This window comes from Pituophis catenifer, unplaced genomic scaffold (genome assembly GCF_029215685.1).
Source record: "Pituophis catenifer annectens isolate HBS135680 unplaced genomic scaffold, rPitCat1.0.hap2 SCAF_2, whole genome shotgun sequence".
In the NCBI taxonomy this organism is placed as follows: domain Eukaryota; kingdom Metazoa; phylum Chordata; class Lepidosauria; order Squamata; family Colubridae; genus Pituophis; species Pituophis catenifer.
In genome coordinates, this window is record NW_027256882.1 from 96,503,768 (window position 1) to 96,528,943 (window position 25,176).

The window sequence follows — 25,176 nt, forward strand, 5'->3', positions numbered from 1 at the left end:
TGGAAAAACTGCCAAAAATTCATTGACTTGAAAAGGCAGGTAGACCAGACCAAGAATTTAAACTCTGGAGTCATCAGTACAGGGCTTTATTTCTGCATTTTCCATGAGCCTCCACCATATCCATGATGCTTGTGTTGTAAGCAAGTTCCTGGCTGAGGAGCTGAGTCTCTGGAGATTTGAGATTCTCTGTCATACCTGGGGTGAAGTCCTACAGCATGATGTGCCTCCTTCTCTTCCAAACAGTATGGGAAGAAAGCTTCTGCTTTCAACATTTGAGATTGAACAATGCCTGCAGATTCTGTTGTAACTCCATAAACACAAATCAGCTAACCAGTTCCTCGCTCCAGTATCAGAACTCAAGTTGCAACCCAACTGGATCAGTTGGCTCAGATGAGGCATTAGACAGTGGGACAGTTTCTGTGCCAATTCCAGACCAATATTTGTTCACTGTTGTTGCTGCTTCTGCTGCCATGGCAGAAATATCAGCAACCACTTTCCCTGACTGAAAAATCCTGGCAGATTTACTCTCTTCCTTTCCCAATGTGAATTGCACACAGAGTAACAGATCTGCAGGGTTGAAATTGGTCTAAAGACCCTCTCGTTCAGGGGTGTCAAACTCAGTCATCACGGCGGCATCATGTGATGTATCAGGACTTTTTCCCCCTTCGCTAAACTGGGTGTGGGTGTGCCCAGTGCATGATGCATCCGGCCCATGGGCTGGGAGTTTGACATCCCTGCTGTAGTCCGCAGGGAAGCCAGTTAATCCAGTCTTGAGAAGTGACTGCTCCAACTCTTCTTAAAACTTCCAGAGATGAGAACCCACAACTTCCATAGGTAGACTATTCCACTGTTATACAAATCTTGTCCTTAAGAAGCTTTTTTCTTCTTCTCAATATTAAAATAAGAATTAGATACCTGCAACCTATACCCATTTTCTTATCCTAATTTCTATGATTATCTTCCCCATGGTCCCTTTTTTAGCACACATCTATTCCTAAGAGTGGAGGATTTTGCTTTGGTCTGATTTCAAGTCAGATTTGTATTTGGTCTAATGATCTATCTTACGCCTGAAGCATCAGTTCTGCACTTATGGGAGGAAATGCCCTTTTGCAAGCCAAGCACTCAAGACCTGCAGAGCTGAGACTCTTGCCGGTTGACTCTTCTGGCCAAGGCTCATCACAGAGTGCACTGAATCTCCCCTTCTCACCACCAGCAAAGACTGCAATTTTATGTAGCATCCCCATTTCCTGTAATCTTGGGAAATTGGGCTGGCTTCAGACCCACAGTGTAGGACATCATTGACTCATCAGCATGCAAAACACATGGGTTACAAGGCCTCAAATGCTCACCACTCCGCATCAGGAACTTCTCCTCCCTCTCCTGCCAAAAATAGGGCCTAGTCTCATATGTTTTGAAAGGAAGAAGTACAGACGCTGCCCCCTTCTCCAATTTTGTGGCTACTGTCAATTGCTTTCCTAGAGCGCTGTTTCCTGAAAAACATAAGTATCCAGGGTAAGGGACAAAATTAGTTTGCCTGAGTTCATTGATGAGAACTCACAGTAAAGTTGTATCTTCCCCTCCATTTCCACTGATGGTTTCTCTTCGTTGAGAAAAAGACTGGGACTCCTGAATTCTGTAACCATTAGGGATTGTGATCTACTTCTTCCTACTTTTACACTCTTTGGACAACCCCAGAAAATATAGTTTTTATTATATTGGGTCTTGGGGAGTATATAGCTGGATTTGCGTGAAAGGTTACAAATATTTAACTATTATTGCTGCTTGTTGCAGGAAGTAATGTAAATTGAAATGTGGATCGGTCACTGCATCTTTGGCATTTAGAAATTATATTTTTAATTATTTTTTTAGAAATTCCACGTTTGAACTATTCTTTTTTTTTGAAGATCCTGCTTCCAACACTGAACACCTTTGCAATTTTACTTTCTACACTAAGCTAGAGATCTGCATCTTTATCTCCCAGTGTTAGATTATTAGGACATCTATATTTCCACAAAAATAATGTAAATAACAATCTGGTAGATTAAAATATATTCTGTTTTGGGAGCTCCTCTCTTCAGCAGTATCCAGAAAATACATCATTTCCTTAGCTTTACCAGTTTTAATTATACATTTGATTTTAATTTTGCTGCACTAATCATACCGCTAACTAAATTTACCAAGGAGAGCCCTTTAAAATGGAGTTATGACTCTGAAATAGGGAGTCAGGCAGATGTCAAGGCCCATATTCTTTGCAGCACTTGTTCTGGCAAGCTTCTTGTGAACAAGCCAGCTAGATTGTTGCATTCCTTCCCCTCATACAGGGAGCTGGGGACAAAGTTTCCTTGGACTACATATCAGATTTACATATGCCAAGTACATGTTTGGTGTTGTGGTTAAGGCACAAGGATAGAAACTGCGAGATGGGAGTTTCTAATCCTGGCAGCTGCATGACTTTGGACCTTTTTCCCAGACTGAGGAAGAAGGCAAAGGCAAATTATTTCTGAAAATCTTTCCCAGAGAACTGCAGGGACTTGTCCAGGCAATAGAATGTGGAGGCTATTTTGGTGAAAGCTGCCCTCTATCTAACTAAAATAGCTTAGTTCATTCCATCTGGTGCCCCTCCCCCCAAATTACTTTATTCAGCAAATTTTCTGGAACCATGATTTGTCCAAGCATTTCATTTCTGGCAGAAACATGTGGTTCATAATTTGTTTTTGGAAAGCTGGGTTTTAGCTCTTAGACATAAAACTCCCTTAGCTCTGTCCATCATCTTCAATCAGACAGAGAAATTGAGAAGATAAATGTCATGCAATTGATGCAAGTTTGTAGTAAATATGAGTGCCTCCTTAATCTAATTAAGTATTTTTCCAGGAATTGCCCTGCTGTTTTGCAAGGTCAGGAAAATTTATAGCTTCTTGATGAAGGCCCTGAGAGGTCCAGCATGCTAAATGAAACAAACAAAATGTCAAAAAGTTGTGATATTTATGTAGTTAGTTACCAAGCACATCTAAATTATATTAAAGTAACCAAATTACCTTCACAATCCCCAAAGCATGTCACAACTTTTGAGCACCCCTAATGTTTGAAAATTGAAAGTTGAAAAAAATTGACAAGCCCTAAATTGCTTACCCACACTTATATCTTTTCAACTTGAGATCTGAAGCATGGTATGATCCATACCACAGTGCCCTGATTTCTCAATGCTGTCCTACTGAATAGTAACATGATGAAATAGGATATGATAAAGCTAGAGGACAAAAGCAACCAGTATGGTTATAATGATTGTTGACCATGAGTTGCAGTGAATGAAAGCCAAGGCCATCGCTTTGGACAGCCAATTTTCTACTAGCAATATTTTTAGGCTGGGATGGAAGATTAGTGTCTTAAATAATAATTTGGAAAAGTCCCACGTGTTTCTTCCTCAACAACATATGATGGCATACCATGCTCATAATCCTCAGCATGATCATAGCCTCCTCCTGTGCTTGGGAAGGCACAGGGTTCTTCTGGAACAATTGGGCTGTGGATTATTGGAAGAGAAAGCTACCAAGCACAGCCCTCTGCTGGTTCTCAGTCCTGTACATAAACAGAATAGCTTTTCTTCCTCCAAGGAGTAATTAGGGTACAAGCAAACACCCAACCCCCCCCCCCCCAAATCCTAACAGACCTTCTGATGTTTACATTCTAAAATAAATGCATCCTGTTTAGGGATTTTAGTTTCCCTTTTATCTGCCATATTGCTCCAGTTTAAAACTAGACCTTCATGGTCTCTGTTAAGGAAATATGGAAGGATTCCTTGGTTATAATTTATCATAGCTCTTTCTTAACAGTTACGAGTTCTTTATCCTGCCAGAGGTCTCATTTTTATTCTCAGAGGTCAATTCCATTTACTTGGTATTGCTTGTGTATTTTTCAGGGCTCTTAAGCAGAGGAAAGGGGGAGCCTGTTTTTTTAAAACCTGAAATAGAGCAAGTCTCTTCATGCGTTGCTACCGGGCCAGCATGGGCGAGGCTAGTCGAGCAGAAGGTTTAAAGAAACAACTATATTAACATAAAAATAAAACATACCCACTTTTTTGAAATCTGGAGTGGTGTGGAACTGGCAAGAAATCAACTTTGGAGTTACTAAGTTGGGTAAATAGCTATTGTAGGCCTGTCAGATATAATTGGGAGATTGCATTTCCAAACTTGCTGATGTTTTCTTTGTCTGGTTGGCTGGGGTAGAAATGGACAAAGCAACTTTTCTCAGATACTTAATTATGTTAAGCATACTGGCCTTTAGCTGGACATTTTGGTAATGACTGCAGAGCTCCTGATCCAAACACATAATAAATGCCAGGCAAACACATAGCTTTATTAATTATTATAAACAATTATAATTAATTATTGTAATAACAACCTTAATGGTGGCCAAGGAATGTCATGATCCACCCTTATGTTATATAATTCCATAAAGCAAGCAGAGATTGTTTATGCGTAGCTACATAATGTATATGTGAGGGCACACACACACACACACACACACACACCTACAACATGTGTATTTTAAATCACAGTTGAATTCTCATGAGTAAATATTTCACAATCCTGACATTTTAAACAAGGAACCCCCGGATTCTGGAACAGGAAGCAAGATTAGATACCAATGCAATTTTTAAAAACTGCACTAGATTTTTAATGATAATATGTTTGGAAATGTATGTGAATAGTTCATGTGGAAATACAGGAGCTTTAGAAGAGGTGAAAAAAATGATTCTTTTAGATTCGTTCAAATAATGGAACACTGCTATAATATCACCCCTAGTCCTTCTTTTCAGTAGACTAGATGTACCCAATTCCACTATAACAATATATGTTATATCCTGTATAACAATATAAAAGTATAATAATATACTGTGAGATCTTGCCTGAGTTGAAAGTTCCCCCTGTTTTTAAATCAGCACAAATAATACTGTCATATATATTGCTGACTTGCACCTCCCTTCTCTAGCCATTCCTTTCGATGTTACTAGATGACAAAAGTTGATGGGTTTTATGTGTAGCTTGAGGGTGTCATTGGCAATGTTGTAATAATGGGGAAAAGGTTACTTTAACACTGGTAAAGCTAAAAAGGATTTGAGCCTCTTTCACTCATGTACTGTGGATGAGCTGGAGGCCCAAAAGGCCTGGGGTCTCCGTAGAAAAAGAAATTGCTAGAGCATCTTTGCATCCATAATTAAATGCAAAGCAGAGAAAGGCCTTGGATTTTAGCTTGGTATTTCTGGAATCTCACAGGCTAAAACCATAAAAAGCATCTGTAATGAAGTATTTATCAGGTGCTAGGCAATGGCATAAAAATGGTAAAGACTTCAGTTTCCATAGCAACAGAGTACCTAAATACTCTTTTCATTGTTGCATAATGTAGCTATGATATCTGGGGGGAAAAGATCCATGGGGCCTACATTTACAAATCTAGAGTTACATCTGTAATTTCCCTCACCTCATCCTGAAACCCCCTCCCCCGGTAATTTAACTTGTTTGTTTCTTATATATAATGGTTGATTATTTGCCATACTGGCAGATTGCAGAAGTGTTAGTCTGCCACATCTTCAGGGCATGAGTTTGGGAAAAACTGCCCAGGGAGAAGTAGATAAAATCTAAAAAGAATCTGCTTTGAATATAGTTATGTTCATTGAAAGCTCCTTACATTGTGATTTACAAGGCAATAAAGACCTTAGACTGCAGATAGATGTACAGGTTATGGTTCCTTCTTGAGGTCTTTTCCTCATGAATCATCTGCCAGACAAATGGGCAAAGTCTCTTGCAAGACTGGGCTTTTTTTCTCCCTGAACCAAGTTCATTGGGGCAGCCTCTGGAGGGGAGGAGATCATGAGTCAGCTATAGATGCTGAACAAAAGGTTGCATTTCCCTCCTTTTCACTTTCAAAGATTCCTTTTGCATGGGCTGCCCATGAGGTGGCAATCCAAGTTGGCTGTGCTTGCTGTTGAGCAAATGTGCTCAAAACTCTGAAGAGTGAACTGTAGCTTCCAATAGCAAAGGCTTTTGGCAGGCTTCCTAAAATTAAGGAGATAAATTTAGGAGGGTCCGTCTGTCAGTTATTATCTGAGCAACAAACCGCTTGCAATATTGAAATGGAAATGGCTAATGCAACTACAAAATGAGATTCTGGAACTGGAGAGCAGAAGGTAGGAAAAGGTATTCTTAATATGGGAGAGAAGCAGTGGTGAAATGTAAAATTTTGTTACTATCGGTTCTGTGGGCGTGGCTTGGTGGGGGGGGAATGTGACTGGGTGGGCGTAGCCAACTTTTTTTTTAACTTTTAAAACCATTTTTTCTACAACCTCTTCAGCCGAAGAGGTTGTAGAAAATTGCTTTTAAAAGCCTCTGACGATCCCAGCTGAGTTGCCTGATCATCAGAGGCTGTTTTTTCTTTTAAAAACATTTTTTACAACCTCTTCGGCCAAAGAGGTTGTTTAAAAAAATGCTTTTAAAAGCCTCTGATGATCAGGCAACTCAGCTGGGATCATCAGAGGCTTTTAAAAGCATTTTTTTCTACAACCTCTTAGAGGTTGTAGAAAAAATGGTTTTAAAAGCCTCTGACAATGCCAGCTGAGCTGCATGATCATCAGAGGCTTTTTATTTTACTTTTAAAAGCATTTTTTCAGCTGAAGAGGTTGTAGAAAAAATGCTTTAAAAAAAAGCCTCTGATGATTGCGCGGCTCAGCTGGGCATGGGGGGGGGATTTTTGCTACCGGTTCTCCGAACCACCCGCCTCCATCGCTACTGGATCGGGCAATCCAGTCCAAACTGGGAGCATTTCACCCCTGGAGAGAAGCAATATTGGTCTAGATGTGGAAGGATCATCCACTAGAATGAAAGTAGTAGTGAAGTAGGATTCTGGATGTATTTCAAAGCAGTGGTGGCTACTTTTAAATCCCTGATGGTTTTTGCCCATTTCAGCAAGGTGGGCATGCTCCAGTCCCATCAGCAAAGCATTGTCACTTGGGGACATTTAGCAAGTGGACCTTTTCTCTCATGCTACCTGATTTAATGGAACAGCCCTCCTCCCATGCCGATATGACAGCTCCAATCCCTTCAGCTTTCAGGAAGGCTGGAAAGACCCAGCTCTTCTCTAGGATCCGGGACCATCCAGGATGTTAATGGGATGCTGGCATGGATGTGGCTGGAACCTCAAATTAAGGATTATTTTCAATGGTTTTGTATGTTTTGCTTCATGCTTTTACCTGTATTGGGAAATGGTAACCTCTGCTGGAAATCTTGTTCTGAATCCTCCATATCCTTCATTTGAATGGGGAATGTTTGAAGGAGGCATCTATATCACCTTGAGTAGAGGCAGACATTTTGTCAGAATGGGATTCCTCTTAAGAACCTCTGGTTATGCAGTGGCTTTTGTCTCCATTCAAGCAAATGCAGTTAGAATTGTGCCTTTGCCCTCCCTCTTCGGCATGGGAACTTGGAGGCTGAGGAGTAGGGAGTTACAAGTAAGGGGTAAACAATTGTCTCCTTTCCCACTTCTAGCTTTGTTTGAGCATGCTGGAAATGTAATTTGGAGCAGAGGTCATTAAAGGCTGTTTTATTGTTACTTTTCCTGTTGCTCTTTAGGAAATTTGCTGAGGCAAAGAGTAGCATTCCAGCAGTGCGCAGTCAGAGTTAAGCTTTCTAGGAGTACATAGCACACCTAAGTTCTAGAATAAGTAATCTGTGATTCACATCACAAAACAGTATGCCCATAAAAACCATTTTCCATCATCCTAAATGGGGAATGGATTATAGTTGCTCTATGAGGAGGGGGGAAAGTATTTTGGCATTGGTCTTGCAAACCAGTTTTGAAACCAAGCTCTGAATAGCTCAGTCACAAATGACAACCAAAATATATCCTAAAGACACCCTGCACAACAGTGGGAATTCCAAGCAACAATAATCCTTAAATGTCCAATTCAACTTCTACTCGGTCCTGAACTGAGAGGTTTTGGCACCTGTAGTGACTGTAGAGACTTTACCTAGATTGGTTGATTGGGAATCTGTAAACTGAATTTTCTTTATGGAAAGAGAGAAACTTTACAACGTTCAATGGCAGTATGCCTGCCACCTTCTTGAGTTTTTAAAAATTGTATAAGGAAAGTAAATACTAACTTGTATGCATAGCAAACTGTCCGGGGAAAGCAGGAACAGGGAAATCATAAAGGAGTAAAAAAGGTAAAAAAAAATCTGTAATGAGTCATTTTGTCAGAATATTACTGACAAAGGTAAGTATTATCCCACTGAATCACAACATCAATCCAGATGCACGTCTTCATTGAAGAGGGAAATATATGATAGCCTTAGATTTGTAATGTATTAAGAGACAAATCCCTCCTTTTTTGAAAAGTCCCCCTCCCTCCCAATCTCTTAAATTCAATTATTGTATAAATTGAAGATATGGAGAAAGGAGGAGTCAGGAGAGTCTGGAGCATGTTCTATGTGATGGGCTTTCTACTTTGTGGGGAAAGAGACTGTTTGGAAAGGGGCTACAATAGATTTGATAGATTTATGCCTAGTACTGAAAAATGAATTTCCTCATAAAACACTGGGTTTTCTCCAGAGCAATCCTCAAATCGGACAATTTTCTTATCTCCACTTTAAGGGCTTTAAGGGGCAAAAAGCAGCTCTCTCTGTGAGCGTGTGAAAACATTTCTCATACAAAATTTAGAAGAAGCAGAAGATCTGTTTTTCCATCCCCCTGTAATCCTTTTCAGTTGCCGTCCCATCGCAAACAAACAAAAAATGGCTTTTTAAACGTGCAGAATAGAATAACACCAGGTTATTTGAGGAATTTTCCAGGTCTAAGTTGAAGTAAAAAACGGCCAAATGCTTTGCTGATACCATTTTCTACTTTGGATCATTTTCTGCAGGACGTAGAGCCACTTCTGAACGAGGATACCAACCTTATGCTCCACCTTCAGCGCTTCGAGAACACGCTCAGTCTTTTTGCTGAGGAGTCTGACAAAACGCAGCTTTTCGCCCATCTGGGGCGCATGGCTCTCGAGTTTAACCGCCTGGCCTCCAAAGTGCACAAGAACGAGCAGAGGACATCTATTCTTCAGGTCCGAGGGCTACTGGTAGATGTGCACAATTCATTTGTTTCTCTGTATTCCTGAGTTCTCATCTTTTTGTTTTTTCTCTCCCCCCTCCCCCCCATCCCACTGAGTGGCCATAACAGGCGAGGTACAGTAAAAATATTCCCTATACACCCAATCATACTATACCATCCCAGATCAGCTGGTTTCATCATGCCTTTTATGGCCCTTTACCTTTTTTCCTCATTCTTTTATTTCTGTGACATCCTCAGTACATCCCATCCATCTTTTGAGGAAATGAATAAAATCCTTTTGATTCAGTTTTATTGCTCCTATATTAAGTTTAGTTTTTCATTTGCCTATGCCCCTACCATGAGGCAGGGACTTTATTGCAAACTCTGTGACTGCTCAAAATCACGTTGTCATGCTTGGTGGCATTCCATTGTCCTAAAGCAGTTCCTGCCATAAGAGCCGGGGTGGCGCAGTGATTAGAATGCAGTACTGCAGGCTACTTCTGCTGACTGTCGGCTGCCAGCAGTACAGCGGTTTGATTCCCATCAGCTCAAGGTTGACTCAGCCTTCCATCCTGCTGAGGTTGTAAAATGAGGACCCAGATTGTTGGGGGCAATATGCTGACTCTGTAAACTGCTTAGAGAGGGCTGTAGCACTGTGAAGTGGTGTATAAGTCTAAATGCTATTCCTATTGCTAAGTAATCTCATTTAAAGACTCTGACCACAATTAGGAAGCATAAAGGTATCCTTTTGTTTATTCTTTCCTTCCTCAGTTTCCAACAAGGATGTAAGACTTTCAAGGGATATAAGATGTGGCCTTTGTCAGGCAGATCTTAAAAAGCATTAAAAAAAAACACCTTTTCCTCCAGGCTACAAACTAATCAGTGAAACCTTTGGATAAAAAGAGGAAGAATATTTCCTTGGCAATGACATACACTTTCTATTAGTAAAATGGGCAGGAGCAATTGTGTCACCTCTGGAATTGAAGCTTATCCTTTTGTCTGAGAAATTTTCTCTGGGGCCTTTGGCTTTGTTCATATCACCTAACTTTAACAATAACTACCAGTAGCCAATGGGGATGAAAAGAGCAAGCTAGGTCAGAGTAGGGCAAAAGAGATTTTATCCCTTTGAAGTTAATGAAAATTTTTCTCTTATTATAAAAAGGGTTCTATGTATTTGGCAGGGGTAGAATTCCATTTGGGATCCTGGAAAATACAGAAATTTTCTCTTCTCAGAGACGGATTGAACCTTGATCTTTCTTCCTATCCAAGTTTTCATGATTAGAGCAAACCAATATAGCATAAAGTGTATACAGTTATATATACATGCAATTTCAACCATAGGTTTTAGCAAAATTTATATGAAATCACAACAGTCCATACCCGTTCAGTACATTCCCTCTAATATTAAGATCAAGTGTAGCATAAAATGTACTTTTCAATAATTATTTGGAAGAACTGCTTGAGATCTTATATTCTCAAATTTTAAATGGTGATAAATAAACATACATGCATGCAGGACTTCTGTGCAATTCTTTAAAGCAGATTAATTTCCTATAGAAGCTGGGCTGCTTTCGTGAGGAACATATAAATGCTGTACTTTCACAAGATCTGAAGCACTTCTGAATTTTTGAAGCATATACAATTTTAATATTTAAATGATGGTGTCCAGTTAGGACTGAGAAGATCTAGTTCTTATCAGTTAGTTGTAAATGAAATTAGATTTCTCACTATTTCTCAGCTCCATTTTGAGCTTCTTGGGGGTGAGGTGAGAACTGAAAGAATCCAGTTGGATATTTGTGTCAACATCTGAAAAAAGAGGTGGTGAGATTTGTATTTAATTCAGACTAAAAGATAGATACCAAGAAAAAATAGTAGGCGGCCTCTTGCTGGAAGATTTTTGAAAATATTTAAACTATTCACTGTTTTCATCAGACCTAAACAAATCCATATCTCTGTACACTCCTATCCTCTACTTCTTTAGAAGCTCTGTTCTCCGTGCTCTAATGTTAAAATACAGTACATCAGGGGTGGGTTCTACTTATCTTTACTACCGGTTCACAACGGGTCCGTGTGCTTACGCTCACTTTGCTCGCATGCTTCTGTGCATGCGCATGAGCCTCCCGCCAGTTTTACTACCGGTTCTTGCGAACCAGTCCGAACCGGGGGCAACCCACCACTGCAATACATGGCTACTAAGTCTTCTTAGTTTCAGTGCCTCCGTGAAATACTCTTCCCAAAGAGGCCATTTCATTGTAAGACCAATCGATAGACAGTTTTGTTCTTTCCAGCCTTTGGATGTTTTATTGTGTCACGGAGATGTTTTTAACTATAACCATATCTTTGCAATCTAGTAACTTTTCTGATTGAGGTGCTTATTCCATTTATGTTTTTATTATGTATGTTATTCTGCTATTTTAAATTAGATGTATAGATGCAGATTGAAAAAGGCCATTTTGTTTGAGAAGTGTTTTTATTTATGAAATAAAAACAATAGATGAAATATATGTGTGGTGGTGCAGTGATTAGAATGCAGTATTGCAGGCTAGTTCTGTTGATTGGCAGCAGTTTGATCCTGATTGGCTCAGCCTTCCATCCTTCCGAGGTTGGTAAAATGAGGCCCCAGATTGTTGGGGGCAATATCTGTAAATCACTCCAGAGTGCTATAAAGTACTCTGGAATGGTATATAAGTCTAAGTGCTATTGCTATTACTATATGGTTCAGCAAACATTCAAATGGCCCTTGACAAATATGGTACAATACATAGCGCTCTCCCTCCCTCCCTCCCCCTCTCTCTTTCCCCCTTCCTCCCTCTCCCTCTCTCTCTTTCTCTCTCTTTCCCCTCCCTCCCTCTCCCTCCCTCTCTCTCTCTCTCTCTCTTTCCCCCTCCCTCTCTCCCTCTCTCTCCTGTATCTCTCTCTCAATTTCTCTTTTTCTTTCAAACAGACATTGTGTGAACAGTTGCGGACTGAAAATGAGGAGCTGAGGACAAAGTTGGAAAGGGAACTAGAGCAAAGGAACGAGATATCAGAGAAACTAAGGTGGGTGAACATCAGCTGGGAAAGGAGTACGTTGGTGAGCAAGCATACAACTGGGAAAGGGGAAGAAGTCCCCTATCCCCTAGAAGTCCCATAGTAATGTTAGTGCTACTACACATGTTGATTCTAGTATCAACTTTATTCTTTAATCTACTCTAATCTACCTGAACAGGAAGGAGCAGCAATGTGGCCAGTAAAAAAAGTTCCAATGGTGGGAAGCCCCAGAGAATTCTAAGGGAATTTCCATGGTGTAGAATGAGTCTAAACATTGGTCTAAAGCTATTTTCTTATTTAATGAAGGAAAGGTCAGAACACAGATAAGGTTTAGAAGATAATTATGAGGATCTTCCCTCTTGAATGCTAGTTTGCTCAGCTTGTGCAGGGTGGCGTAAAACTATGCCCACAAATCCCAAACAAAAAGAGCCAAGCATTACTAATGGCCTGTTTGGGATCAGGGCATCCTACTTATCTTAGCCCAGAATGTTTTGTGAAAGATCAGAATAGCTCATGGAGAAATATTTTTCTTACTTCTCAATGAAGGTAGGTAGTGGCTCACGTGTTCTCTCTGACCAAAAAGAAATGGCCTTCCTTTCATAAGATTTATCATGAACTGTGAGATCTTTCAGGGGAAAAAAATGCATTTTTGATTTGCAATTCTTTCAACGATTCTAATTGGGAACAGAGGCGCAAGGTTTATTTTCACAGTTGTGAATGTACTTGAGAATTTCTTCAAGAGCTTGATCCAGAGCATCACGGCACTTCCTTACTTTTGATGGAAACTATATGAAGATATTGTGTAATTTGCTTTTAGTCACAGAGATATCATTTGTATCTTGCTGGCTTCAACTGGTAAAAGTGAAGCTTTTCTGAATACCCTACGTTCAATACCATGATTATTCCAGTTCAAACCTTATCTTTTAGCTAGAATTGTGGGTCTAATAATCGGATTTGCTTTTTAAAAAGCTATGTGTTTAATCTCCATTAGATGGTGCCCTTGGTACCCAGTTCTGATATGAATTCTACATTCTGAACAACCAATGTTCTAGGATTGAGTTAGCTCTCAAGTAGGGGATAAGAGAACTATTTTGCACTGCCATAGATCCTGTTTATGTTATAATGTAGTCCATTAACTGCTTGGACAAGAATGGAAAAACTTGTCCTAGCTCAGTTTCTAAATCAAAATCAAACTCTTGTTTCAAATCAACGTTCTTAGAATAATTGTAGCCTTAAATTCATAATATGGCATGCATATATGTTGAGTTACATATCTTATTTCATTTTTTTCTTTCTTAGATTTATATCCTGCCTTTCCAGCAGTAGCTTAAAATAGCATATATATGACATTTCTGATTTTTAAAAAATAATAATAAAAATGGAAAGAGCCTTGTTTTATTCTTTAGGTGGTAATAGAGCTGTCAAGCCTGAATTCGAATGGGGTATGGCATTGTATCTAAATAAATGTGATGGATGCATTATTTGGAGCCTGACAAGAGCTGTTATAGACTAATGCAATAAGAATTGCATTAGTGCTTTAAGTTACATTGAGACAAGCAAGGACAAAACCAAATAGAGATTTCATATTGAAAAATCAAGCCTATTAATTCTGTACTAATTTAGACTAGTAATTTCTCTAGAGTTGAAAAGAAATATATTTGGTTTTTTAGCTAAATTGAAAAAAATGATGCAAGGGCAGCTCCCTAATTGACCTACCTGAAGGTTTGTACGGACATACAGAAGAAGAGAAGAATTAGGTAGTGTCTCAAAAATAAAAGCAAGCAAAGATCAGAAAGAATTTTTTAAAAAATAAAAATTTGACACTTTTAACATTGCCTGCTGAGCTCTGCTAAAGCGCAACTCATGATATCAAATGTAAACATTGGTTGACTATGTATATTTGTGCACATGCATAGATGGTATATATGCTCATCCTTTTGTTGACTTAGTAGCAAATCTCATATCTTTCATAAGTGTCTTTCTTTCAAAAGTTGGATTGCTCCTGTTTAATAATTGATGTTAGGGTACTTGATCCCTATAGCTACCATTTAATACTGGGGGAGGAGCCAAATCACAACATTCCATTTAAAAATAATTTCTGTAACATAATTATAGCATTTTCCCTCATTGATGTTATACTGAATCATGGTAACTCCTTGTAGATATTTTGAGCATGTGTTTGGCAATGCAAAATAGAAATCTAATAAATAGGATGGTGCTATTTTGAGGAGCTGTTCCATAATAAGCAATAGCACTTAGATTTATATATCGCTTTACAATGCTTTACAGCCCTCTCTAAGCGGTTTACAGAGTCAGCCTATTGCCCCCAACAATCTGGGTCCTCATTTTACGACCTCGGAAGGATGAAAGGTTAAGTCAACCTTGAGCCTGATGAGATTCGAACTGCCAAATTGCAGGCAGCCGTCAGGCAGCCAAAGTAGCCTGCAGTACTGCATTCTAACCACTGTGCCACCACGGCTCTTGATAGGGGGGGGAAAATAAGTATATATTATTATAGTGATGTAAGAAAATAGGGCTAGATCAGACCAAAGGATTATCTCCTCCAGCATTCTATGTCCTCTAAATCAAGGGGCCCCAACCCGTGGACCGGCACTGGGCTGAGGCATGCTGGAAACCGGGCCACACAAACAAGCAAAGCCCCATCCATGGGATGCAGGCAGCATATGAAACCACGCCCCCTCCAGTCCACGGAAAAAAACTCTTTCCACGGAACTGGTCCGTGGTGCCCAAAAGGTTGCGGGCACTATAAATATTCCACGTCAAAACTCATCAACAGGAAGTGAAGAATATATTCCTCTTCTCTCATAATTTTACACTGAATGGTATTTGGAGGCAGGTTGCCTGTGAATGTTAGCAGGCACTCAGTATAGTTCTCGTTATCCTCGGTGAAATGATCTAATTCAGTTAACAGTATACATTTTTGGTCCATTAGCTTTAAAGTAAATCTTATTCTGAATGACGGCTACTGTGACAGCTGCCTTTACATGCTTAACATGCTTTCCTTAAAATGTAATACTGTGTTTGATGATGATGATGATGTCTTTCTAATGTAGGTGTGAGAATCTGGAACTCAGAAAGATGGTGATGACGGGAAGTAAGGAAAGCGTGAAAGCAGAAAATATAGAATGTGCTGGCCAGCAACAGGTAACAAGATTTTAGCCTAGATTGAACCACTATCCTGTGCCATATGCTGATAACATTTAGCCTCAAATTGCTTGAAGTTATCTCTCAATAATGTGAGCCTAGCTATATCTGAAAGTCAGCTTTACAGTAAAAGGGATAGATATTTTAAAAAAATCAAAAGTAACATGTATTTAAAACTGAAGGATGAACATAATCTAAACTTAAACATCAAATAATCATATTTTTTCATCTTTTGACACAATGGTGCAAGGGTGTGTGATTTAAATATAGAATTTATTTGGAATGTAGCATCTTTAATTTTAAGAAAAAAAATGGTATAACATGTATTTACTAACTGTAGATGCAGACAGATTCAGGATCAACTCCCAATGGTTTACAATAAATAACAGATAACAAAATCAAAATAAAAGAATAATATCTTAAATTACAAAAAGGCTAAGACCATGCTACCAATCTCGTCCCTACATTCCCTGGAATGAATCTCCAATAGAGAGAAATCTTTTATGCTCAGTAATTCTTGCTTTCAGAAACAGAAGATTTAAAGGGTATTTTTGAGAGAAGCAGTCAAATGGCAACTTCTTTTAAGAGGTCACTGGTATTTTTAATCATCTCAGTTCTGTCATATGCAGAATGTTGGGGGAAAGGTGGCACTTAGTTGAACAGTACCTTTGTAGATTTTGAAAAAGGAGTCGTGGATACAACTTCTGAATATTGAGCTGGCTGCTTTGAATGATTTCTCAAGGTCTGATATGTGTCTGCCTTTTAGAAGGGAGCCACAGAGGAGCAAGCAGCAGGGAAGAGCATGTTGGGAGCAAGTGAGAAGAAAGTGAAGATACTCGAACATCAGCGCAATGAGGTAAGTCAAATACAACGGGTTTTTTTCCCCTTAGAATTATAAAGAGTTCATATCAGGTGATGGCTGCTACTAGATAAACAATAGAGGTTATTTACCTTCTACTCCAGAACTATTCTGAATGATTCTCCAGATTCCCAACCTGTCATGTTACCTGGTGTTCTTGCTTGTTTATTTATTATATTCCTAATCTAACCATCACCAGAGCTCTTCCTAAATGGGTCCTCCAAAGTATCCCCTCTGCTTGTATGTAATCCCTCTTCCTGTTCAGGAAAGCCTTGGAATAGACTAAGTGTGATAACTAGCAGGTTTAGCAATAGGGGTGATACCTGAATGACCCCATTTGGAATATAGGGCTATATAGAGAGCCGAGGTGGCACAGTGGTTAGAGTGCAGTACTGCAGGCTACTTCAGCTGACTGCTAGCTGCAGTTCGGTAGTTCAAATCTCACCAGGCTCAAGGTTGATTCAGCCTTCCATCCTTTCAAGGTGGCATCAGAGGAGGAAAGCTGTAAGGGGATGCGTTCAAAATAACATGATGCATTTTCTCTCTCTTTAGCTATTGGAGGTGAATAAACAATGGGACCACCATTTCCGGTCCATGAAGCACCAGTATGAGCAGAAGGTAGGCAGGACAGCTCTATCTGAGATGTTTTTGATAGCACAACACAAGATGAATGTGGCCTTGTTCTTATCCATATGAAGTAATACAGGAATGCTAGTTGAGTCATAAATTGAGTCAACAGCGCTATCTGTTCGAAATCTGCTTTAAGATAATTCTCTTTTATTGGCCTGGGAAGATATAAACACTTCTGGGGATTGAAAGAAAAGAAAAGAAAATTACAGTTATCACAGCTGCTAACTATAGACTTAGAAAATATCAGTTCAATAATACCAATATGCAGTTTTGTGCTTTTTAAAAATTTAGTATCTTCATTTTTATAATAAACAATAATATAGACAGAACAAGATATTGCAGGTAGTCCTCAACTAACAACAGTTCATTTAGGGACAGTTCCAAGTTACAATGGCGCTGAAAATAGTGACTTGTGACCATTTTTCACAATTATGTCCTTTTTAGCTTTCCCATGATATGCGATCAAAATTCAGATGCTTGGCAACTGGTTCTTACTTATGACCGTTGCTGTGTCCCAAGGTCATGTAATCACCTTTTGCAGTCTTTTGGCAAGTAAAGTCAATGGGGAAGACAGATTCACTTAACATTTATATTAACTTAACAACTGCAGTGATTCACTTAACGACTATAGCAAGAAAGGTTGTAAAATGGGGCAAAACTCATTTAACAAATGTCTCACTTAACAACAGAAATTTTGGGCTCAATTGTGGCCTTAAGTCAAGGATTACCTGCACTGTAATATATCATAGGATCTTTGCCAAAATAGTTAGAAGCAATTTTATGCATTTATTCCCCAAATTGCATATTTAATGCAGGAATGCCATGTAATAAGAGCCTGATTTAAAATTATATATTGTAGTATATACCTCCAGTATATACTGTACCTCTATATTTTGTTTTGTTCCTTTGGGCAATGTAGCCTTTAAAGTGGCTTTAAAATGTATGATGGTGTTTTGCATTTTTAAAAATTTCCATCCTGACAGATTACAGATCTACGGCAGAAATTTGCTGACTCCCAAAAGGCCCTAGCGGAGTTGGAGACAGAACGGGAGCAGAAACAGAGGGATTTTGACCGCAAGCTTCTCTTGGCAAAATCCAAAATTGAAGAAGAAGAGGTATAGTCCAAAATCCCACTTGGAAAATCCCACATTTACATTTCTGCCTAAAACAGTAGTGTTTACATCAGATTTAAATCTAAATGACAGACAGGTAGCATTAAAAGCATTTTTTTAAATTCCTGTTTTCAGTTCCTCTGTAGTAACTCACTGTGAGAATGTGTCTTAAATCCTTATAAATACCAAATAACAAAGATGCAAATAACAAAGCTGTCATTAAGAGATTATTGGTAGAAAGGGGTGACAGAATCAGTCATTTCTATATCTTCTACAGGTAGTCTTCAATTTACAACCATTTGTTTAGTGACCGTTAAATTTCAAACCTTTATTGTCAATGCACAACATGTGTACAATGAGATTGGCTGAGCCTCCCTTAGTGCATCCCCCCCCCCACACAATACCTTTCAATAACTCACAGTGAAAGAAAAAAAAATCCCTACTCTACTAAATCATACTAACAAAGACACAATCCTTTATACATATATGTGCATTACATTACATTATAATATATTGCGCCAATATGAGCATGTTGCACGTTGCGCCGGCCCTGCAAATCTATCATACTACATACTTACAATGTTATGTGGCATTCAGGAGTCTTGACAGCCCATGGATAAAAGTGGTTCTCAGTAACTAAAGTTAGCACAGCACTGAAAACAGTGGCTTATGATTCTTTTTCAAGCTTACGACCATATTGGGCACGTACACAAAATTCAGACGCTTGACAACTGGCATTTATTTATGATGGGTTGCGGTGCCCCCGGGTCAAGTGATCCCTTTTTGCGACCTTCTGACAAACAAAGTCAATGGAGAAGCCAGGTTCACTTAACAACTGTGTTACTAACTTAACAACCACGCCGATTCTCTTAACAACCAAGTGGCAAGAAAGGTTGTAAAATGGAGCAAAACTCACTTATAAAATGTCTCCCTTAGCAGCAGAAATGTTGGGCTCGGTTGTGGTCGTAAATCAAGGACTACCTGTATAGGCCTCAGTTTATTAGGCCTTGTAGGGAGGAGCAACACCTAAAGAACTGGAAAGGCCCGCCCTCTGGTGGACAAAAGAGGCTTTTGCAGTTCAAATTCTACAGTGCTGTAGCTACCAAAAAAAAAATAATAAAAAAAAATCCATGTGAGCTCTTTTACTTTTGGATTTGATTTCTGAATGTTCTCCTCTTTGTATTTTCTGGAAGGTGCTTTACTCTGTTGGGGCCTGCTCTCTTTCTTTCCATCAGTGTTCCTATTGCTATGTGTGGTTGAGGACACAAATGAGACACCCAGTTACCTTTTTTTAGCAGATAGGAGTTTTTCTATGGGAGGGAGATATTTGAGAATGACGGTTATGACAGCCAGTTGCATTTGACAGGTATTGAAACTTCAAGGGCTTTTTGGTATAAACTAACATGCTCTTGAAGGTAGACCCTGTCCTCAATCCCTTCTCGTTTCTTCTGAAGTGGCTTCAGAGGCAGGAGAGGAGATTCATTATTCCACACCTGATTGGAATGGAAAGCTGTTTCTCCTTTTATACATCTTCCTCTCCCTCCCTTCCACTCTATTCAAGGCAGAAAAAGAGAGACTCAGTGGGGAGGTGAAGGAGCTCAAGCACAAGGTGAAGTTCCTTCAGGATCAATTGGTGCCAGTCACAAGGCAAAGAGAGTACCAGGAGAAGGAGATTGTCCGACTAAATGAGGTGGGTATACCTTATTAAAGAATTTAGAGGATTTGTACCTGGTTCCTCTTCTGGTTTTTTTTTAAAGCTGTGTGAATCTTCACCTCCCGCCCCGAGATGATGGTCTTTCCAAGGCAGTAGAATGATTCTATATCTCTTGCCATTGCTACAAAGAATAAATGTTATGCCAGGAAAGGTTTCTTACAGTCCCTTTGTCTTCCCTCAGGCCCTAGAAGAGATTCTGAACTTACAAGCACCTCCTCATTCTCCTTCAGCCTTGAAAAACCCTACTGCTCCCAGGCCAAGTCTCCGGCACCAGGAAGTGATGACCCAGAACGAGCTTCTGAAACAGCAAGTAAGCACCCTCAGTTTGTGATTCACTCAAGTGTAGTGATTCCCTTAACAACGGTGGCAAAAAAGATCATAAAATCGCATGTGACTCATTTAACAACTGTCCTGCTTAGCAATGGAAATTCCGGTTTCCAATTCTGGTTATAAGTCAAGGACTATCTGTATTAATACTGTACTAGTTTCACTGGTGGATCTCATTAATTGACAATCAGTATCAGAAATAACATTGTTAATTGCTTTAAGTGCCATTTTGAAAAGTTGCATGTGTTGCATCAGTTAGAAAGTTGAAAACATTTTATCTTTAAAAATATTTTTTTAAATTAATGACATTAATTTAATTATTGTATTCACAACATCGGTTGTTCCCTTTCCCTTTCCCTTTCCCTCTCCCTCCGTCCTTTCCTTTCCTTTCCTTTCCTTTCCTTTCCTTTTCCTTTCCTTTCCTTTCCTTTCCTTTCCTTTCCTTTCCTTTCCTTTCCTTTCCTTTCCTTTCCTTTCCTTTCCTTCCCTTCCCTTCCCTTCCCTTCCCTTCCCTTCCCTTCCCTTCCCTTCCCTTCCCTTCCCTTCCATCTCCCTCTCCTTCATCCTTTCCTTTCCTTTCCTTTCCTTTCCTTTCCTTTCCTTTCCTTTCCTTTCCTTTCCTTTCCTTTCCTTTCCTTTCCTTTCCTTTCCTTTCCCCTTCCCTTTCCCTTTCCCTTTCCCCTTCCCCTTCCCTTTCCCTTTCCGTATCTTGGGAAAATAGGCTAAAAATGGTTTAAATCAGTGTTATGTGAATTTAGGAGGAAATTTTCTTTGTCAGATGACCACATGCTTTACAAAACTTATGGCACAGGTTTTGAATTTAGGCTTCTGCATTTTGTGTTTTCCTGAAATATGTAGAACATTTAAATTTGGTGGCCTAAGTGTCTGATCCTAGGATTTAAGTCTCTTTTTTTCTTCCAGGTGAAGATTTTTGAGGAGGATTTCCAGCGGGAGCGGAGTGACAGGGAAAGGATGAATGAAGAAAAAGAGGAGCTGAAGAAGCAGCTAGAAAAACTTCAGAAGCAGATGACCCTGACTAATAATCAGGTAGGAAACCAAAACAATGATTCTAAATTTGGAAGCTCTGGTGATCTAAATTTAATCTCTTCTATGGAATCCCTTCAAGATGGCTTCTATGGGAGAAATGAAATCTAAATTGGCCCTGATTCATGCAAAATTCCACTCTGTTGGGTATTCTAAACTAAATACCTTTTGTTTTTCTTATTGTGATATGCTTATCAGAATCTCCAGATAACCAAGACATAGTCTTCTGAGCAATTACGAGTTGCTTTTGGTGTCTTCCCCTATTTCTTGGTCCTTTCAAGCATTCTCCCCTTCCTTCTTTATATTTTCTCTTGCTCTCCATTCCCCTCCTAATCCTAGCCACAATCTTTGAAGGTTTATGGATAGGCTTGTCTATCCAAATCCTCTCTCCCAATATCCTTCTCCTATGTAATAGCTGCTCTCTTAAATGAATGCATTTAATAACGCACGAGTTATTGTTTGATTATGTAGTTCTCCTCTGCCACTTGTTTTATTCTTAAAGAAATTGAAAAAAAATGCCCTTAAGGGCATGCTTGCGCAGCTTTTTAAAAAGAGGTTTTAAATGGAACTAGAAAAGGCAGGTCAGTAAATAAGGTTAAAAGGTGTTTAAATACTTGCTTTGCAAAGCTCTTGAACCCATAAGACTTTGTACTCGCTGATTAAAGAAAATGATTCTTTTTGTCAGTGCCCAGGACAGTTTCATGTGTTCTTGTACTAGTCTTGTCTCTTGGGTTACTATCCAATTTCACTTGCTCCCTATGAAAATACTCTCCCTATCTTCCAAGAGGTATAGAATAAAAATAACTCTGTCACTGAGTTAATGATCCACAATGGGCATCCAGAATCTAGTTTGGCTAAACTGCAGATTTGAGCAGAATATTTCTATTGATCTGCTTGTTCTCAATGCTAGAATGCAATGCTCATGGAAGTCTATATTCTTTTTTTTTCCTTTTCCTCCCCCTCCTCTTTCTCACAACAGCTGCGAATCGTTAAAGAGGACTACCATAAAGAGAAGGACGAAAAGGATAAGTTTAAGAAACTGCTTAAACAGCACAAGCAGGTATGGGATACTGTACTATGGAAATGCAAATGCCAGCTGGCTTAATATTATGGCTTCCCAATACTGAATATATGTCATAGTCGCTTGACATGGTCTATCAGTTCTGCATATTGCATTCTAGTAAAATCATATATGAAGTCAGGCTGGGTTGATATAAAGTCACCTCCCCTAACTTGTGCACTGCCCAGAAATGTGGACCTCAATTTTCAGAATTGTCCCAGTTTCTCTGGCCATTGCTAAAATTCTAGGAATTGAAGCCTAGCACATTTGGAGAGTGTCCTGTTTTAAGAATAGCTCCCAGTGACCGGTAAGATCCCACAGAGTTGGTCTCCTCAGGGTCCCGTCAGCTAAACAATGCCGACTGGCAGGCCTGCGGGGGAGGGCCTTCTCTGTGACTGCCCCAGCTCTCTGGAACCAGTTACTCCTGAGGTCCGGACCATCCCCACCCTACTGGCCTTCCGAAAAGCGGTGAAGACCTGGCTTTTCTGGCAGGCCTGGGGCCGTTGATCTCGCTCTTGTGATCTGGCGAGATCCGGCCATGAATGGTGTGAATGGGTTTTAATTGTTTTTAATGGTTTAACTTTTAATGTTTTATATATGGTTTTTAAATGCATTGTAAGCTGCCTTGAGTCTTCGGAGAAAGGTGGCATACAAGTTGAACAAATAAATAAATAAATAAATAAATAAATAAATAAATAAATAAATAAATAAATTTATTGAAGTTTGTTTTATATAGTAAAATGGTGCAGTTTAAATTACAGCCAAGATCAGGTCTAACTTTTTTCCCCCCTTGTTTTGGTCCTATGGCATTGAGAGAGTACTCTTCCCCCAACCTCTCAATAGCTCTGTGTCTGTCGGTCTATCATCTGTTAATAGAAGGGTGTGCATATTTATATGCTGCCTATTCTAGTGACTATTTTTTTTCTTCCTTATCCTAGGTTGAATATTGCACATATAATGTTTCTTTAGCTGGTTTTAAAAGGGGATAAAAAAGGAACAGGCCAAGCCAAAACAATCTGCTTCGATTAGGTTGATAAATCATTAGCCTTTATAAACTAGGATTTCCACAAAGGTCCTTCATTTTCAACTTTCTGCTCTCTCTCTTGCAGCATTCGGGTGACAGGTTGCATCCCGAGCCACAGCCAGGACAAATCACCCCAGTCTGCCCCATGTACCCGTTTCAGTGCTCTCCTCCAGTCCAACCCCACGCTTATCATGGTTTTGAGGAGTGGCAGATCCGGTACCCACCACCAGCGGCAAATGAGCATCCTCCAGTTCAGAATTATCATCGTGTCCCACATGTGAGTTAATAAAATGTGAAGAATCAGAGTTAGGAACTAGAAGCAATAAGAACAGCATGCTCACAATTACCAGACATTTTCTTCTGTTCAAAAAATAAAAATAAAAATAAATGGATAGAATTGGAATTCTCAGGTTCTCTGCCAAAATTTGTGTACAAGGAAACACAAGAATGTAAACTTTCTTATTCAATAATTGATGCTTTCTTCTATTTGCTGCCATTCATTATGAAGAGCTGGGAAGTTTCTAGTAGAAAATATACAGCAGAGATGTTCCAATTCAATTCTGTTATTAGATTGAAACATCCCTCTTCTGATTTAAAAAATCCCATCTTTAAGCATAAAGCAGTTGTCTGACGTACTTATTTGTCCATTTTGGCTGAGTGATATTCAGTCCTTCTCATGAGTTCCAGGAAGCATAAAACAGCCAATTTCCCACGTAAAAAAAATATTTTTCATGCTTGAAATAAGGCATTTCATGCTCAAAAGAGCGGTGGAGGATTGAATTTGAAAAAAATTCAAATTAAAATGAATTACAGCTAGTCCTCAACTTATGAACATAAATGAGCCTGGAAATACAGTTGTAAGTCATGGCTGTCATTAAGTGGGTCACCAGATGACCGCACCTGATGATATGACTTTATGATTGCTAATTTTTTTGCAGCGGTCGTTGAGAAAATGTTGCAGTCATAAAGTGAACCCATTTTAAACAAACAACAGAACCCAGCAAACCCCCCTGAAAATTGGGGTCACATGACTGTGGGATGCAGCAAACAGCTGTAAACATGAGCCACTTGCTAAGTGCCAAAAATGTGATGATATAATCATTAGGAAGGGGAAGGGGATTGGGACTATCAGAACTTCAAAATCATAAGTAGCTCTGTGAAGGTCTGTTGTAACTTTGAAGGGTTGCTAGGTGACCAGTCATTAAGTGAAGACTACCTGTACACATCCCTACTATACGGTATAGTATAGTATTTTTATTTTTATTTTTCTCTGCTTCTTATAGCCAGATATTACCTGGTTTCCGGCATGTGTTATAGCACACAATCAGAACACACAAGGAGGGGACGGTGTGAAACAGTTTACCAAGGAATCTGGTAAGAGCTTTCTATTTCTTTCGTGGCATACTAGAATATCTTTTTTGGTGCTGCTGAATCCTAGCTCTTATTTTTAGGATCCATTCCAGGGGTGAAATGCTACCGGTTCGCACCGGTTCGGGCGAAACGGTAGCAGCAGCGGTGCTAGGCTCCATTTGGACGTTGTTACTTCCTGGTTTTAACCAGGAAGTAACCTGTTTTTTTACCTTTTGTGCATGCGCAGAAGGCTTTGTGCATGCGCAGAGGGTCCAAAATTGCATGTGATGTGCACACGTGTGTGAGCGGAGCTAGCACACGTGCATAGCGCGCACACTTCCAAACCGGTAGGGAAGGTAAGTAGATTCCACCCCTGATCCATTCGCTTGTAAAATGGATTCACATGGGAAATTTTGGCATGACCATGATTTGTGAATCGTTTGGAGAGTCTTCACGACTCTGTTAAATAAAATCATTATGAGTCTGTCTTTCCTTGATTTGATCTCAGGGTGCTCTGAGTTCATTCTAGTTTGGTTGGGTGTTTAAATCTGGAGAGAGGAGAGCCATCACTTGCAATTCTGAGTATATACTTTTCTGCTCTTTTATAGCTACAGTGAGTTCTTTAATGTGTGCTTTCACATACAAACAAAGGCATTCCAATTTTTCTGTATGTTAGTTATTGTATATCAGTCAATACATTCTGAATTCCAAAGCTAGCTTTGGAAACGAAAATGTTTAACAAACAAGAGTGAGGATTTGGGTGGCAAATCC

General features: G+C 39.4%; 1 protein-coding gene across 4 annotated transcripts in view; it reads left to right on the plus strand.

Moving 5' to 3' along the window:
- TNIP1 (TNFAIP3 interacting protein 1) overlaps window positions 1–25,176 on the plus strand; it is a 61,098-nt gene that overhangs the window by 34,110 nt on the left and 1,812 nt on the right. For 2 of the 4 annotated variants that reach the window (XM_070937211.1, XM_070937212.1), the window contains exons 6-17: window positions 8,912–9,118; window positions 12,035–12,129; window positions 15,195–15,285; window positions 16,052–16,141; window positions 16,697–16,762; window positions 17,758–17,889; window positions 19,448–19,576; window positions 19,782–19,910; window positions 20,849–20,974; window positions 21,951–22,031; window positions 23,141–23,332; window positions 24,339–24,429. In XM_070937211.1, the coding sequence (XP_070793312.1) occupies window positions 8,912–9,118; window positions 12,035–12,129; window positions 15,195–15,285; window positions 16,052–16,141; window positions 16,697–16,762; window positions 17,758–17,889; window positions 19,448–19,576; window positions 19,782–19,910; window positions 20,849–20,974; window positions 21,951–22,031; window positions 23,141–23,332; window positions 24,339–24,429 (1,429 nt within the window). The remainder of the gene's footprint in view (window positions 1–8,911; window positions 9,119–12,034; window positions 12,130–15,194; window positions 15,286–16,051; window positions 16,142–16,696; window positions 16,763–17,757; window positions 17,890–19,447; window positions 19,577–19,781; window positions 19,911–20,848; window positions 20,975–21,950; window positions 22,032–23,140; window positions 23,333–24,338; window positions 24,430–25,176) is intronic. The other 2 variants (XM_070937214.1, XM_070937215.1) reach the window with 1 other exon arrangement.